General features: G+C 45.1%; 1 protein-coding gene across 2 annotated transcripts in view; it reads left to right on the top strand.

The window, feature by feature from the left end:
• LOC106567397 (phosphatidylinositol-3,5-bisphosphate 3-phosphatase MTMR4) overlaps nt 1–17,883 on the top strand; it is a 140,638-nt gene that overhangs the window by 57,250 nt on the left and 65,505 nt on the right. Inside the window, exons 1-3 of one of the 2 annotated variants that reach the window (XM_082960199.1) lie at nt 3,377–3,466; nt 9,487–9,640; nt 9,771–9,851. Coding sequence is in view for 1 of the 2 variants with exons in the window: in XM_014136580.3 (XP_013992055.3) it covers nt 3,377–3,466 (90 nt within the window). In the remaining variant the exon portion in view is untranslated. Of the gene's footprint in view, nt 1–3,376; nt 3,467–9,486; nt 9,641–9,770; nt 9,852–17,883 lie in introns of those variants that run through there. The other variant, XM_014136580.3, reaches the window with a different exon arrangement.

The raw sequence follows: 17,883 nt of genomic DNA, 5'->3' as shown, positions 1-17,883 counted from the left end.
TGCCCTTCCCGTCTGAAGCATAGCTGTAGCCTGACATTACAAGCATGATTCAGAAGTTAGTGAGAGAGTTTAAAAGAATAGATACACTTTTTCAATGTTAGTTAAGGATACTATAGTTATGAAGTTTTGCATTGGATTTATTAACTACAAAAATATGTTTTTTAATTCTAGTGCTGCTCTGTACGCACACGCTTGTTAGCTAGCTAGCTAGAACTCAGAATTTCAAAGACATTCAAAGTTCCTCCACAGAAGCCGCTCCTGCGTAAGTATAATTCTGTGGGCTTAATTCAGATAATGCATGTCATAACAAAATGACCAGGGCTTCAAGGCAAGCTTCCTCCATTCTCTCTCGCTCTCACCTCGCCTGCAAAATTTCAGTTGCATCTCACGCCCTACACTGTGACTGGCAGGATAATGACGCGTGTGTTTGTCTTTCATTATGATTAAACCATGCTGTTTACGGCAAAATAAAATCAGCTTTTAACAACTTTCTTATACAAATTAAGTCGCTTAAACCGCTCCATGGCAAGCTGCTCTATCAGCACTGATTGGTGAAGTGAATTTAATGTCGAGCTAAATGTAAAAAATGAAAAAAAATATTTCAGAGGTTTAAAAACCTGTACTTTTGGGTGGTTTTAACCGGCTTCCCACTTTCACATGGCTGATAATGATGTAGGCTTAGTGGGCATGTACCAGGGGATGTAGCCCCATGACAGTACTGACATTTGATTCCCGTCTGATATGAGGCACATGCCAGCATGCAGTACATTGAGTAAAGACCTCATGTTGCTGTGTCTGGTCTGTCTGTGGTGCTGTAGACTCCGCAGAGGGCCCTCTCATCTTGACCCATGTGTCTGAGCCAAGGCAGTGGATGGATGGAGGGAGGGAGGGAGCTGGGTACCTGCTGCTGGGGAGACAGCCGGGATGGAGGGAGGAGGGAGGGGAGAGGGGGTTATATCTGTATCCTCCTGCTGCTTCCCCTGTTTCTCCTCAGTGGAAGGAGACTGGGCAATAGTATAGTGAGCATTATTGCTTGATGCTTCAGTTTCCAAGCTAGTTTTTTATCTAGGATGTGCCTTATGTTTTCCCAAAGGAGTTCAACAGTTGACACGCATCTAATAATCTATATTGAAATTGTTAGTTGGTCCTCAAAGAATTGTTGTTTAACAAGTGTAAAAGCTTGTTATAGTTTGTTTCTTCCCTCTGAGGTATCAATCAGGGTCTTGAAAAATGTAATTCATAATTTCCTCATAAATGGCCCAGTACAAGACTCAAGTGGTAGTGTTATGTAGCATATAGCCTATAGTTGTAGAATAAGATGAGATATTGCTGAATTAGGGCATATATGTAGATTGCTGTGTAAGCAAATATTGAAAAAGACTTGCCCTCGAGAGGGTTGCACACGGTAGAGTACGCTTATGTTTTTTTTCTCGTCTTTTTAAGAGTAACTTTTTCAAAGGGAAAGATTTCCCTAGAAATGTGCATTTGTGCAATAAGAGCTGTACTCATAGACATTGTTGTTTCGACTCCTGCTCATTTGAAGGTATTAGCTGAAATATGCAAATCACATGCTAATTGTTGAAACCCCAAAACCCTTGTCTAACTGGTTGCATCTTTTACGAAGCTTTGAGATTGTCACGACTTGTCAGCTGCTTCCCTTCTTTCAAGGTCACGGTCTCTTCCCTTTGACTCCCCCAGTCTCCTCACTGTCCCCTCACAATCCCAGCCATCTGCCATGCTGTCCCATCTGTGGGCCTCAGTCCCACCTCCAATAAGCCGTCTAAGCAACTTATCTACAGTCTGTAGGGAATAAGTACACTATATATACAAAGGTATGTGGACACCCCTATTTCAGCCACACCCGTTGCTGACAGGTGTATGAAATCTAGCACACAGCCATGCAATCTCCACAAACAGACATTGGCAGTAGAATGGCCTTAATGAATAGCTCAGTGACTTTAAACTGGCACCGTCATAGGATGCCACCTTTCCAACAAGTCACTTAGTCAAATTTCTGCCCTGCTACAGCTGCACCGGTCAACTGTATGTTCTGTTATTGTGAAGTGGAAACATCTAGGGGAAATAACGACCCAGCCAAAAAGTGGTAAGCCACACAAGCTCACAGAACGGGAACACTGAAGCGCGTAGCGCGTAAAAATAGTCTGTCCTCGGTTGCAACACTCACTACCGAGTTCCAAACTGCCTCTGGAAGCAATGTCAGCACAAGAACTGTTCGTCGGAGCTTCATGAAATGGGTTTCCATGGCCAAGCAGCCGTACACAAGCCTAAGATCACCATGCGCAATGCCAAGTGTCGGCTGGAGTGGTGTAAAGCTCACCGCCATTGGACTCTGGAGCAGTGGAAACACATTCTCTGGAGTGATGAATCACACTTCACCATCTAACAGGCCAATGGACGAATCTGGGTTTGGCGGATGCCAGGAGAACGCTTCCTGCCCAAATGCATAGTGCTGTAAAGTTTGGTGGACGAGGAATGGTCTGGGACTGTTTTTTATGGTTCTGTCTAGCCCCTTAGTTCCAGTGAAGGGAAATCTTAATGCTACAGCATACAATAACATCCTAGACGATTCTGTGCTTCCAACTTCATGGCAAAAGTTTGGCATGACAATGCCAAACCGGGCACAACGTGAAGTCCATACAGGCTGAAAATACAAGCTGAAATAAATCATTCTCTCAACTATTATTCTGACAATTCACATTCTTAAAATAAAGTGTTGATCCTAACTGACCTAAACAGGGAGTTTTTACTAGGATTCAATGTCAGGAATTGTGAAAAACTGAGTTTAAATGTATTTGGCTAAGGTGTATGTAAACTTCCGACTTCAACTGTATGTTGTTCTTGCTGTGTAGGGCTACAGCTGGGTTGACTGCTGTGTCTGCAGTGCTGTCTGCCACAGTCTGCCACGGGCGCAGGCCGTCTCGCTGGCTGGGGAGGAGGCACAGACATAAACAGCAGCTGTCTAGGGGACACTCTCTGTCATGTCCTCCCCAAAAAAACACAGGTCACTCATAATAATAAATAATTGCCTGACTGAAAGTTCCAACTTCAAACTGACCTGTGAGAACTCCCTTTTTCAGAGAAGAAGTGAGTGTGTTGTATGGCGTTTGACGCCGGCTCTTTGCAGGCAATGTTAATGACAGCTCTAGTCTACCATTTCAGAAAAACAGGACAGTGCCCCTGTAGGCTCCTGTAAAGGGAGTTGCTTTTATTGACCTTTTCCAGGGTGGCTGATGATTGATTGAAGCCCCTGTTCTTGTGCTTTCTTTTTGATCTGATAAAGTAGTGTTACTGTTACTATTTGTATGTTGTGTGAACTGAGATGTCTGACCAGCCTGTGTTCATCTCTGTCCTCCAGGGTGAAGAAGGACCCCCCAGTCTGGAGTATATCCAGGCCAAGGACTTGTTCCCTCCGAAAGAGCTGGTCAAGGAGGACGACAGCCTCCAGGTGGGTGACTGAGAACACACACAGGCGCGTGTGCGCACACTGACACTCACACATACAGAAACGCTCGGGCTTGCATACACACATGCATATACACACACACCGCAGACAGACGAGTCATCATGATGTGGGTTGAAGTCAAACTCAATAATAATAGCAATGGAAGTAACACCTATAATTCATTTCACAATCTCAATGTTCCTCAGGTTTAGCTGGGTGTGTTGTAGTGTAGTAATGTGTTGTTTTTCTGAATTGTTGAAGTTTGCTAAAGGGATGGGTTACTGTGCATTACAGACACATACATTTGTATTTGTATTTACTGCCAAGGCAGCAGCTACTCTTCATGGGGTCCAGCAAAATTAAAGCAGTTATACATTTTAAAACATTACAATACATTCATAACAGATTTCACAACATATTAACTGTGTGCCCGCAGGCCCCTACTCTACTACGACATAACTATAAAATACATGTGTACGTGCGTGAATAGTGCGTATGTTATAGTGTTTGTATTCATGTGTCTATGTTTGTGTTGCTTCACAGTCCCCCATTGTTCCATAAGGTGTATTTTTATCTATTTTTTAAATCTAATTTTCCTACTTGCATGAGTTACTTGATGTGGAATAGAGTTCAATGTAGTCATGGCTCTATGTAGTACTGTGCGCCTCCAATAGTCTGTTCTGGACTTGGGGGACTGTGAAGAGACCTCTGGTGTCTTGGGGGGTATGCATGGGTGTCCGAGCTATGTGCCAGTAGCTTGGTACATTCAACATGTCAATACCTTTCACAAATACAAGTATTGATGAAGTCAATCTCTCCTCCACTTTGAGCCAGGAGAAATTGACATGCATATTATTGATGTTTACTCTCTGTGTACATCCAAGGGCCAGCTATGCTGCCCTGTTCTGAGCCAATTGCAATTTTCCTAAGTCCCTCTTTGTGGCACCTGACCACACGACTGAAAAGTAGTCCAGGTGCGACAAAACTAGGGCCTGTAGGACCTGCCTTGTTGCTGGTGCTGTTAAGAATGCAACGATATAGACAGACTTCTTCCCATCCTAGCTACTGTTGTATCAATATTTTTTGACCATGACAGTTTACAATCCAGGGTTACTCCAAGCAGTTTAGTGTCCTCAACTTGCTCAATTTCCACATGATTTATTACAAGATTTAGTTAAGGTTTAGGGTTTAGTTAATGATTTGTACCAAATACAGTGCTTTTATTTTTATAAATATTTAGGACAAACTTATTCCTTGCCACCAATTCTGAAACTAACTGCTTGTTGTTAGGTGTTGCTGTCATTTCAGTCGCTGTGGTAGCTGACGTGTATAGTGTTGAGTCATCCGTATACATAGACTCACTGGTTTTACTCAAAGCCAGTGGCATGTCGTTAGTAAAGATTGAAAAAAGTAAGACAGCTGCCCTGGGGAATTCCTGATTCTCCCTGGATTTTGTTGGAGAGCCTTCCATTAAAGAACACCCTCTGTGTTCTGTTAGACAGGTCGCTCCTTATCCACGATATAGCATGGGGTGTTAAGACATAACACATACGTTTTTCCAGCAGCAGACTATGATCGATAATGTGAAAAGCTGCACTGAAGTCTGACAAAACAGCCCCAAAAATATTTGTATCATCAATTTCTCTCAGCCAATCATCAGTCATTTGTGTAAGTGCTGAGCAAGTTGAATTTCTTTCCCTATACGGGTGCTGAAAGTCTGTTGTAAATTTGTTTACTGTAAAATAGCATTGTATCTGGTCAAACACTCATTTTTCCAAATGTTTACTAAGGGTTGGTAACAGGCCGATTGGTCGGCTATTTGAGCCAGTAAAGGGGGCTTTACTATTCTTAGGTAGGCAAATAACTTTTGCTTCCCTCCAGGCCTGAGGGCACACACTTTCTAGTAGGCTTAAATTGAAGATATGGCAAATAGTGTGCCAATATCGTCTGCTATTATCATCAGTAATTTTCCATCTAGATTGTCAGACCCTTGTGGCTTGTCATTGTTGGTAGACAACAATTATTTCTTCACCTCTTCCACACTTACTTTACGGAATTCAAAATTACAATTCCTGTCTTTCATAATTTGGTCAGATACACTTGGATGTGTAGTGTCTGCGTTTGTTGCTGGCATGTCATGCCTGTTTGGTAATCTTGCCAATTAAAAAATAATGAAAGTAGTTGGCAATACCAGTGGGTTTTGTGACGAATGAGCCGTCTGATTCAGTGAATGATGTAGCAGAGTTTGCCTTTTTACCCAAGATTTCATTTTAGGTGCTCCTGTAATAAAGTCTTTGTGAGCTGGTGTGGAGGAGTCAGGCGCAGGACAGCAGATATGAGTAAAAAACATATTTACTCAAAATACAAACAAATACAAAGCAATAATGCGAGCCCACAATAACGGACCGTATTACATACAAACAATTACACAAACAAACATGGGGGAACAGAGGTTGAACAAGTAATTGGGGAATTGAAACCAGGTGTGTAAGACAAAGACAAAACAAATGGAAAATAAAAAGTGGATTGGCGATGGCTAGAAGGCCGGTGATGTCGACCGCCAAACGCCGCCCGAACAAGGAGAGGGACCAACTTTGGCAGAAGTCGTGACAGCTCCAAAGCTTTTTACAATCATTCTTTATGTCATTTATCTTTGTTTCATAGTGTAGTTTCTTCTTTTGATTCAATTTATTCAGATGATTTCTCAATTTGCAGTACGTTTGCCAATCGAATGTGCAGCCAGACTTATTTGCCATTCCTTTAGAATTTTTTAATTCTTCATAAATCCACAGGGATTTAACCGTTTTTACAGTTAATTTCTTAATGGGTGCATGCTTATTAGTAACTGGGATAAGCAATTTCATTAATGTGTCAAGTGCAGCGTCTGATTGCTTGCCATTACACACCACAGACCATCAACAACATAGAAATCACTCCAAAACGTATTGTATGACCTCTTATACACTATATTAGGCCCAGCCTTTTGAACTTTGGTTTTCCTAGATATGGCTACTATATTGTGATCACTAAATCCAATAGATTTGTTCATCATTTCATTCCTGTGCTGTGTATAACTACACCTGGTAGGTTGATTGATGACCTGAACCAGGTTGCAGGCACTAGTTACAGTTTGAAGCTTTCTCTTGAGTGGGCAGCCTGATGAAAGCTAGTCAATATTTAAATCACCCAGAAAATATACCTCTCTATGGATATCACATACATTATCAAGGATTTCACACATGTTATCCAGATACTGACTGTTAGTACATGGTGGTCTATAGCAGCTTCCCACCAGAATGGCTTTAGGTAAGGTAGATGAACCTGTAGCCATATTACTTATTTAACATGAGATCCTCTCTAAGCTTCGCAGGAATGTGGTTCTGAATATAAACAGCCACTTCTCCACCTTTGGCATTTCCACTTTTGGCATGTAAGATGGCACCAACAGACACGGTAGCTCTGCTTCTAGCTCCTAAGCAACTTTGCAGTATTTTTTTTTTTTGTGTGTGTTATTTCTTACATTATTATCCAGCAAGTTTTTTGTGTTATTACGTACAGCCGGAAATAACTTTTGAATATCAGAGCGTCAGTAACTCACCAGCATTACGACCAAGAATATGACTTTCCCGAACTGGATTCTTTGTTCGTACCACCCAGGGCAATTGAACTTATCACAAGCATTTTGCTACACACGCAATAACATCTGCATGTGACCAATAACATTTGATTTGTCTTTTCTGTAGATCTTATAACCATGTATTGCTACCACTGTGTCATCAAAGGTATTATCTAAGTGAGTTTCAGAGATTGTCAGAATATGAATGTCATCTTTTACTAGCAAATGATTGATTTCATGAACATTGTTACTTAAGCTAAATATGTTAACGTGGAATATTTCTAACACTTTCTTGCTTTATTGGGAAGTTTAGCATAGGTAGACATGCTTAGGTTATTTTTATTAGTGCAGGGTGTGCTGCACACAGTGGACTTCCTACTAAGGCACACCACCTTAGTGCTAACAGTATTACTCTGGTCATATGATTACTGCATACAATAGCTGTAGGATCCGCAGAGGCATTCAGGGCAGTAAGAGGGACATAAATTAGGTTACTTACATTGTGTCTTCCAATGCCCCTGGGATAATGTACATTTTCTGAAACATTATGACAACTAAATAAATAACTGACAGTGTCACCAGCAAAGCACCATCACACCTCCTCCTCCATGCTTCGCGGTGGGAACCACACATGCGGAGATCATCCGTTCACCTACTCTGTGTCATAAAGACATGGTGTTTGGAACAAAAAATATAAGATTTGGACTTTTCAGACCAAAGGTCAGATTTCCACCGGTCTAATGTCCATTGCTCATGTTTCTTGGTCCAAGCAAGTCTCTTCTTATTATTGGTGTCCTTTATTAGTGGTTTCTTTGCAGGATTTCAACCATGAAGGCCTGATTCACGCAGTCTATTTGAGCTTTTCTTGCCATAATATGGACTTGGTCTTTTACCAAATAGTATACCAATCTTCTGTATACCACCCCTACCTTGTCATAACACGGTACTGGCTCAAACACATTAAGAAGGAAAGAAATTCCACAAATTAACTTTTTACCAGTTTGGTTGCTGTAAACTCTCCTTCCAGACTCACATTAAACATGTCCAATCCAAAATTAAATCTAGAATCGGCTTCCTATTTCGCAACAAAGCATCCTTCACTCATGCTGCCAAACATACCCTCGTAAAACTGACCATCCTACCGATCCTCGACTTCGGCGATGTCATTTACAAAAAATCCTCCAACACTCTACTCAGCAAATTGGATGCAGTCTATCACAGTGCCATCCGTTTTGTCACCAAAGCCCCATATACTACCCACCACTGCGACCTGTATGCTTTCGTTGGCTGGCCCTCACTTCATACTCGTCACCAAACCCTCTGGCTCCAGGTCATCTACAAGTCTCTGCTAGGTAAACCCCCCCCCCCCCTTATCTCAGCTCACTGGTCACCATAGCAGCACCCAACTGTAACACGCGCTCCAGCAGGTATATCTCACTGGTCACCCCCAAAGCCAATTCTTCCTTTGGCCGCCTCTCCTTCCAGTTCTCTGCTGCCAATGACTGGAACGAACTGCAAAAATCTCTGAAGCTGGAGACTCTTACCTCCCTCACTAGCTTTATGCACCAGCTGCCCAAGCAGCTCACAGATCACTGCACCTGTACATAGCTCATCTGTAAATAGCCCATCCAATCTACCTCATCCCCTTACTGTATTTATTTATTTATCTTGCTCCTTTGCACCCCAGTAGCTCTACTTGCACATTCATCTTCTGCACATCCTACCATTCCAGTGTTTAATTGCTATATTGTAATTCCTTCGCCACCATGGCCTATTTATTGCCTTACCTCTCTTATCCTACCTCATTTGCACATGCTGTATATAGATTTTTCTACTGTATTATTGATTGTATGTTTGTTTATCCATGTGTAACTATTTGTTGTTGTATGTGTCGAACTGCTTTGCTTTATCTTGGCCAGGTCACAGTTGCAAATGAGAACTTGTTCTCAACTAGCCTACCTGGTTAAATAAAGGTGAAATAAAAAATAAAATAAAAAAAGGACCTTGGTCAGGGAGGTGACCAATGACCACTCTGACAGAACTACAGAATTCCTTGGCTGAAATGGGAGAACCTGCCAGAAGGACAAGTCTCTACAGCACTTCACCAATCTGGGCTTTTTGGGAGAGTGGCGAGACGGAAGCCACTGCTGAGAAAAAGGCACATGACAGCACGCCTGGAGTTTGCAAAAGGTCACATGAAAGACTCAGATCATAAGGCAAAAGATTCTGTGGCCTGATTAGACAAACATTTTACTCTTTGGGTTCTTGTATAATGGTGCCGGAGGGGATGGCTGCCGTTTTTCGGGATTCTAACCAACTGTGCTATTTTGTTTGTTTTTTCGCGTTGTTTAACTTATTTTTTTACTTATTTTGTACACAATGTTGCTGCTACCGTCTCCTATGACAGAAAAGAGCTTCTGGACATCTGAACAGCGATTACTCACCTCGAACCGGATACACTGCTTTCTCGAGACCAGGCCCAAATCCCCATCATTTGCGTGAAGAAAAGATGGAGAAAAAGGGGGTGGAGGTCGGGCTGCCATCCGAGAATTCGTAGGCGAGTGAGTAAACCTCCACTACCATCCGTACTATTGGCCAACGTGTAATCATTGGAAAATAAAATGAATGACCTACGATTAAGACTATCCTACCAACGGGACATTTAAAACTGTAATATCTTATGTTTCACAGAGACGTGGCTGAACGACGACACGGATACTAAAGAGCTGGCTGGATATTCCGTGCGTCGGCAGGACAGAGAAGCTACGTCTGGTAAGACGAGGGGCAGGGGTGTGTGTCCATTTGTAAATAATATCTGGGGTGCGATTTCTAATTTTAAAGGTCTCGAGGTATTGCTCATCTAAGGTAGAGTACCTCATGATAAGCTGTAGACCACACTATCTACGAAGAGAGTTCTCATCTATATTATTCGTAGCCGTCTATTTACCACCACAAACCGATGCTGGCACTAAGACCACACTCAATGAGCTGTATAAGGCCATAAGCAAACAAGAAAATGCTCACCCAGAAGCGGCGCTCCTTGTGGCCGAGGACTTTAATGCAAGCAAACTTAAATACATTTTACCAAATTTCTACCAGCATGTCACATGTGCAACCAGAGGGAATAAAACTCTAGACCACCTTTACTCCACACACAGAGATACAAAGCTCTTCCTCGCCCTCCATTTGGCAAATCTGACCATTAATCTATCCACCTGATTTCGGCTTACAAGCCAAAACTCAAGCAGGAAGTACCAGTGACTCGCTCAATACGAAAGTGTTCATATAACGCGGATGCTATGCTACAGGACTGTTTTGCTAGCACAGACTGGAATATGTTCCATAATTCATCCAATGGCATTGAGGAGTATACCATCTCAGTCACCGGCATCATCAATAAGTGCATCGACGACATTGTCCCCACAGTGACTGTACATGCATATCCTAACCAGAGCCATGGATTACAGGGAACATCCGCACCGAGCTAAAGGCTAGAGCTGCCGCTTTCAAGGAGCGGGACACTAATCCGTACACTTATAAGAAATCCCGCTACGCCCTCAGACAAACAATCAAACAGGTAAAGCGTCAATACAGGATTAAGATTAAATCCTACTACACCGGCTCTGACGATTGTCAGATGTGGCAGGGCTTGAAAACTATTACGGACTACAAAGGGAAACCTAGCCACGAGCTGCCCAGTGACGCAAGCCTACCAGACGAGCTAAATGCCTTTTATGCTTGCGTAGAGGCAAGCACCACTGTAGCATGCATGAGAGCACCAGCCATTCTGGACGACTGTGTGATCACGCTCTCGGTAGCCAATGTGTGCAAGACCATTTAAAAATATCAACATTCACAAAGCCTCGAGGTCAGACGGATTACCAGGACATGTACTCAAAAATGCGTGGAACAACTGGCAAGTCTCTTCACTGACATTTTCAACCTCTCCCTACCGAGTCTTTAATAACTACATGTTTCAAGCAGACCATCATAGTCCCTGTGCCCAAGAAAGCGAAGGTAACCTGCCTAAATGACTATTGCCCCGTTACACTCACGTCTATAGCCATGAAGGGCTTTGAAAGGCTGGCCATGGCTCACATCAACATCATCATCCCGGGAACCCTAGACCCACTCCAATTCGCATACCACCCCAACAGATCCACAGATGACGCAATCTCAATCGCACTCCACACTGACCTTTCCCACCTGGACAAAAGGAACACCTATGTGAGAATGTTGGTCATTGACTACAGCTCAGCATTCAACACCATTGTGCCCACAAAGCTCATCACTAAGCTAAGGACCCTGGGACTAAACACCTCCCTCTGCAACACCTTCCCCTCAGGAGACTGAAAAGATTTGGCATGGGTCCCCAGATCCTCAAAAAGTTCTACAGCTACACCATCAAGAGCATACTGACCGGTTGCATCACCGACTGGTATGGCAACTGCTTGCTATCTGACCGTAAGGCGCTACAGAGGGTAGCGCATACGTCCCAGGTCATCACTGGTGCCAAGCTTCCTACTATCCAGGACCTATATACTAGGCGGTGTCAGACCAAGGCCCAAAAAATTGTCAAAGACTTCAGTCACCCAATTCATATGTTCTCTCTGCTACTGCACGGCAAGCGGGCTAGGGCCAAAAGGCTGCTTAACAGCTTCTACCCCCAAGCCATAAGACTGCTGAACAATTAACCAAATGGCCACCCAGACTGTTTACATTGACACACCGCCGTCCTCCGTTTGTTTTTACACTGCAGCTACTCGCTGTTTATTATTTATGCATAGTCACTTTATCCCTACCTACATGTACAAAATAACCAGACGAACCTGTACCCCCGCGCATTGACTCGGTACCGGTACCCCCTGTATATAGCCTCGTTATTTTTATTGTGTTATTTTACTATATTTACTTTAGTTTATTTAGTAAATATTTTCTTAACTCTTTCTTGAACTGCATTGTTGGTTAAGAACTTGTAAGTAAGCATTTCACTATAAGGTGAAATACCTGTTGTATTTGGAGCATATCTAGAGAACCAGAAACAGCTCATCACCCGTCTAACACCATCCCTACCATGTGGCAGCATCATGCTATGGGGATGCTTTTCAGCGGTAGGGACTGAGACACTGGTAAGGATAGAGGGAACAATGGTTCGAGTCAAATCCTTGATGAGAACCTTTTTCAGAGTGCAATTGACCTTAGACTGGTGGCAAAGATTTACGTTCCAACAGCCAAAGCAACGCTGGAATGGCTTCAGAACAAGAATGTGAAAGTCCTTGAGTGGCCCAGCTAAAGCTAAGACCTGAATCCCTTTGAAAATCTGTGGAAAGACTTGAAGAATGCTGTTCACCTCCGCTCCCCATCTAACTCAACAGAGCTTGAGAAAATCTGCAAGGGAGAATGGGAGAAAATTCCCAAATCTAGATGGGCAATGCTAATACAGACACACAAGATGACTGAAAACTGTAATCGCTGCCAAAGTTGCTTCTATAAAGTATTGACTCAGGGGTGTGAATACGTATGTAAATGAGAATTCTGTATTTTATTTTCAATATATTTGCAAAAACATGTTTTCACCTTGTCATTATGGGGTATTGTGTGTAGTTGAATTCAAGCTGTAACACATCCAAATGTGGAATAAGTCAAGGGGTAATATGTTCTGAAGACACTGTAAATGGATCTAACCTCACCCTAAGAGCAGTGATGCACAGTTACCTGCAGGCCTCGCCTCAATCCAGAGAAAGGCTTTAGACCTCAGTCAATTAGACTGGATGTGGATTAGGCTAGGCTTAGATGGCCATGGCTGGGTCTGGCTGGGGGGTGGAGAGAGAAGGCTAATAGTGGAAGAGTCTGCCATTGTTAAGGTTATACTGCAGGAGAAGCTGTATGGACTCAACATATAATCTAACACAGGGAATAGAGGACAGGGTAGGGGATAGCTGGGCTAAGGAGACTGGGCATGAAAATATATTGTTGTCATCCATACTGGTCCTGCCAACCTTTGAATAGATACGAGTTAATTGGATAATTAGATCCAGCCTCCCTTTCTTTTTCTAGAATGTCAAGTTTATTAATTAATCATTTTAAAATGTGGAATTGTATGTATTCACAATCAGATAAGGAACTCTTTTGAGTGGCCTAAACTTCCACTATGCCATGAAACACAAAACACAAATGACCAGTTTGGAACAGTAAAAGTTGAAAAGGTTTTTATTCCAGTTAAATTGAGTTGAAAGGTTTTGTTCAAGTTCTCGTCTGAAGATGTATGATGAAACAGTCAAATTAATTTGAGAAAAAACTGACTTCTTTAGTGCAGCGTTCACGTTATCTCGACCAGTTTGCTCCATACTGATTAATATCTTAGCAGTCATCGATAGATGGGCCCTGTTGTTCGAGGTCTCTGAGCAAGAGGTTGAATAGATTTGACGACAATTAACTTATTTTGTACAGTCTGTGATTAACCAAAACGTGAGATCCATATGGACATTTTGAATCAGGTTTAATGGATCCTGGTGGGCTGGGGATTTCCTAGCGAGCACCTTGGGAGTCATTTACCACCAGAACTCCTTCCCGAATAGACATTTTACTTAGATACTTCATTTTGCTGGGACATTTCCAGTCAACCATGTATTTTTCTCCCTAGATGTTCATTCTTTTACAGACAAACAGGGGCAGTGTTCATAAAGTCACCAATGTAATCAATGCAATCAAGAGACTCTACAACGTTTTAAATTGTCACATTTTCAAGATAGGCAAGTTACACTCAGTCCATTGTAGAACTTTGTCCATTGTAGACACATTTGAGCAATTGTGTTATTGTTGTGTTCCACATTTTCTCTGTCGTATTGGTTAGTCGGAAGGCTTGTGTAATGCTTAGGCGTAGTGGAGTAGGAATCAGACGCAGGAAGCAGCGATACGGGTGATGGCTTTTAATGAGCGACACAGCAAAACACCTGCCACCCCAAATAGTGAACTCAGCGCACACAAAAATCAAAGTGCCCCAAACACAGGGGACAAAACACAGTGAACGTAAACCCACGCACAAGCGCTGAATACAATACAGCGCGTAACAAAGCAACCAACAGAGAAACAATCCCGCACAAAGAGCAGGCGGGCCAAATAGCTAATATAGCCCCGCTAATCAACCCAACTAAGGACAGGTGCAAACAATAACAGAAAGGGGAAAACAAAAAGGAATCAGTGGCAGCTAGTAGGCCGGTGACGACGACCACCGAGCGCCACCCGAGCAGGAGGGGGCACCACCTTCGGTGGGAGTTGTGACAGTACCCCCCCCCCCCGACTCGCGGCACCTGCAGCGCGCCGACACCGGCCTCGAGGGCGACCCGGAGGACGAGGCGCAGGGCGATCGGGCGGAGGCGATGGAAATCCTTCAACATGGATGGGTCCAAGACGTCCTCTGCTGGCACCCAGCACCTCTCCTCCGGACCGTACCTCTCCCAGTCCACGAGGTACTGCAGGCCCCTCACCCGGCGTCTCGAGTCCAGAATGGCCCGTATGCTGTACGCCGGGGACCCCCCGATGTCCAGAGGGGGCGGAGGGACCTCTGGCACCTCACCTTCCTGTAGGGGACCAGCTACCACCGGCCTGAGGAGAGACACATGAAACGAGGGGTTAATACGGTAATAGGAAGGTAGTTGTAACCGATAACACACCTCGTTTATCCTCCTCAGGACTTTGAAGGGCCCCACACACTGCGGCCCCAGCTTCCGGCAGGGCAAGCGGAGGGCCAAGTTCCGGGTCGAGAGCCAGACCCTGTCCCCCGGTACGAACACAGGTGCCTCACTGCGGTGGCGGTCAGCACTCCTCTTCTGCCTTCCACTGGCTTCCTTCAGGAATTCCTGGACGGCTCTCCAGGTCTCCTTGGAGTGCTGTACCCATTCCTCCACCGCAGGAGCCTCGGTCTGGCTCTGGTGCCATGGTGCCAGGACCGGCTGGTAACCCAAAACACACTGAAAGCGTGACAGGTTAGTAGAGGAGTGACGAAGTGAGTTCTGGGCTAACTCCGCCCAAGGAATGTACCTCGCCCACTCCCCTGGCCGGTCCTGGCAATACTACCTCAGAAACCTGCCCAACTCCTGGTTCACCCTCTCCGCCTGCCCATTACTCTCGAGGGGATAACCGGAGGTCAAACTGACCGAGACCCCCAACCGCTCCATAAACGCCTTCCAGATCCTGGATGTGAACTGGGAACCTTGATCAGAGACAATGTCCTCCGGCACCCCCTAGTGCCGGAAGACGTGGGTAAATAGGGCTTCCGCAGTCTGCAGGGCCGTAGGGAGACTGGGCAACGGGAGGAGACGGCAGGACTTTGAAAACCGATCCACAACCACCAGGATCGTAGTGCTCCCTTGAGACGGGGGTAGATACTACTGACAGGTGCGACCATGGCCATTGTGGAACGGGGAGGGGCTGTAACTTCCCTCTAGGGAGATGCCTAGGAGCCTTACTCTGGGCGCACACCGAACAGGAAGAGACATAGAATCTCATGTCCTTAGCCAAGGTGGGCCACCAGTACTTCCCCCTGAGACTCCGCACTGTCCTCGCCACACCAGGATGACCCGAAGAGGGTAGAGTGTGTACACACCGAATCAATTGATCACGGACACCGAGCGGCACGTACATGCGACCCACGGGACACTGTGAAGGCGCAGGTTCCAATACTAACGCCCGCTCGATGTCTGAGTCCACCTCCCATACTACCAGTGCCACCAGCCTACACGCTGGAATGATGGGAGTCGGATCGATGGGCCGGTCCTCAGTGTCAAAAGACGGGACAGCGCGTCGGCCCTTGTGTTCAGGGAGCCTGGTCTATAGGAAATCGTGAACCTAAACCGGGCGAAGAACATGGCCCACCTTGCCTGACGCGGATTCAGTCTCCTAGCTGCCCGGATATACTCCAGATTCCGATGGTCGGTCCAGAAGAGAAAGGGGTGCTTAGCCCCCTCAAGCCAGTCTCGCCACACCCTCAAGGCTTTTACCACTGCTAGCAACTCCCTGTCCCCCACATCATAGTTACGCTCCGCCGAACTGAGCTTCTTCGAAAAGAAAGCGCAGGGGCGGAGTTTCAGTGGCGTACACGAGCGCTGTGATAGCACAGCACCCACCCCAGCCTCGGATGCGTCCACCTCCACTATGAATGCCAGAGACGGGTCCAGGTGCGCCAACACGGGTGCTTCGGTGAACAGCACCTTCAACCTCTTGAAGGCTCCGTCCGCCTCAGTCGACCACCGCAAACGCACCGGCCCCCCTTTCAGCAGTGAGGTAATGGGAGCCGCTTCCTGGCCAAAACCCCGGATAAACCTCCGGTAGTAATTGGCAAACCCTAAGAACCACTGCACCTCCATCACCGCGGTTGGAGTCGGCCAATTACGCACGGCCTTAACGCGGTCACACTCCATCACCACCCCCGTGGTGGAAATGTGATAACCCAGGAAGGAGACCGCTCGTTTAGAGAACACACACTTCTCAGCCTTGACGTACAATGGGGGAAAAAAGTATTTGATCCCCTGCTGATTTTGTACGTTTGCCCACTGACAAAGAAAGGATCAGTCTATAATTTTAATGGTAGGTTCATTTGAACAGTGAGAGACAGAATAACAACAAAAATATCCAGAAAAACGCATGTCAGAAATGTTATAAATTGATTTGCATTTTAATGAGGGAAATAAGTATTTGACCCCCTCTCAATCAGAAAGATTTCTGGCTCCCAGGTGTCTTTTATACAGGTAACGAGCTGAGATTAGGAGCACACTCTTAAAGGGAGTGCTCCTAACCGCAACTTGTTACCTGTAAAAAAGACACCTGTCCACAGAAGCAATCAATCAATCAGATTCCAAACTCTCCACCATGGAGAAGACCAAAGAGCTCTCCAAAGATGTCAGGGACAAGATTGTAGACCTACACAAGGCTGGAATGGGCTACAAGACCATCGCCAAGCAGCTTGGTGAGAAGGTGACAACATTTAGTGCAATTATTCGCAAATGGAAGAAACACAAAAGAACTGTCAATATCCCTCGGCCTGGGGCTCCATGCAAGATCTCACCTCGTGGAGTTGCAATGATCATGAGAACGGTGAGGAATCAGCCCAGAACTACACGGGAGGATCTTGTCAATGATCTCAAGGCAGCTGGGACCATAGTCACCAAGAAAACAATTGGTAACACACTACGCCGTGAAGGACTGAAATCCTGCAGCGCCCACAAGGTCCCCCTGCTCAAGAATACATATACATGCCTGTCTGAAGTTTGCCAATGAACATCTGAATGACTCAGAGGACAACTGGTGAAAGTGTTGTGGTCAGATGAGACCAAAATGGAGCTCTTTGACATCAACTCAACTCGCCGTGTTTGGAGGAGGAGGAATGCTGCCTATGACCCCAAGAACACCATCTCCACCGTCAAACATGGAGGTGGAAACATTATGGTTTGGGGGTGTTTTTCTGCTAAGGGGACAGGACAACTTCACCGCATCAAAGGGACGATGGACGGGGCCATGTAGTGTCAAATCTTAGGTAAGAACATCCTTCCCTCAGCCAGGGCATTGAAAATGGGTCGTGGATGGGTATTCCAGCATGACAATGACCCAAAACACACGGCCAAGGCAACAAAGGAGTGGCTCAAGAAGAAGCACATTAAGGTTCTGGAGTGGCCTAGCCAGTCTCCAGACCTTAATCCCATAGAAAATCTGTGGAGGAAGCTGAAGGTTCGAGTTGCCAAACGTCAGCCTCGAAACCTTAATGACTTGGAGAAGATCTGCAAAGAGGAGTGGGACAAAATCCCTCCTG

The sequence above is a fragment of the Salmo salar genome, chromosome 13 (genome assembly GCF_965601325.2).
Source record: "Salmo salar chromosome 13, fSalSal1, whole genome shotgun sequence".
Lineage (NCBI taxonomy): Eukaryota > Metazoa > Chordata > Actinopteri > Salmoniformes > Salmonidae > Salmo > Salmo salar.
Note: the sequence above shows the minus strand (reverse complement) of the source record. Positions and strands in the feature narration are given on the sequence as shown.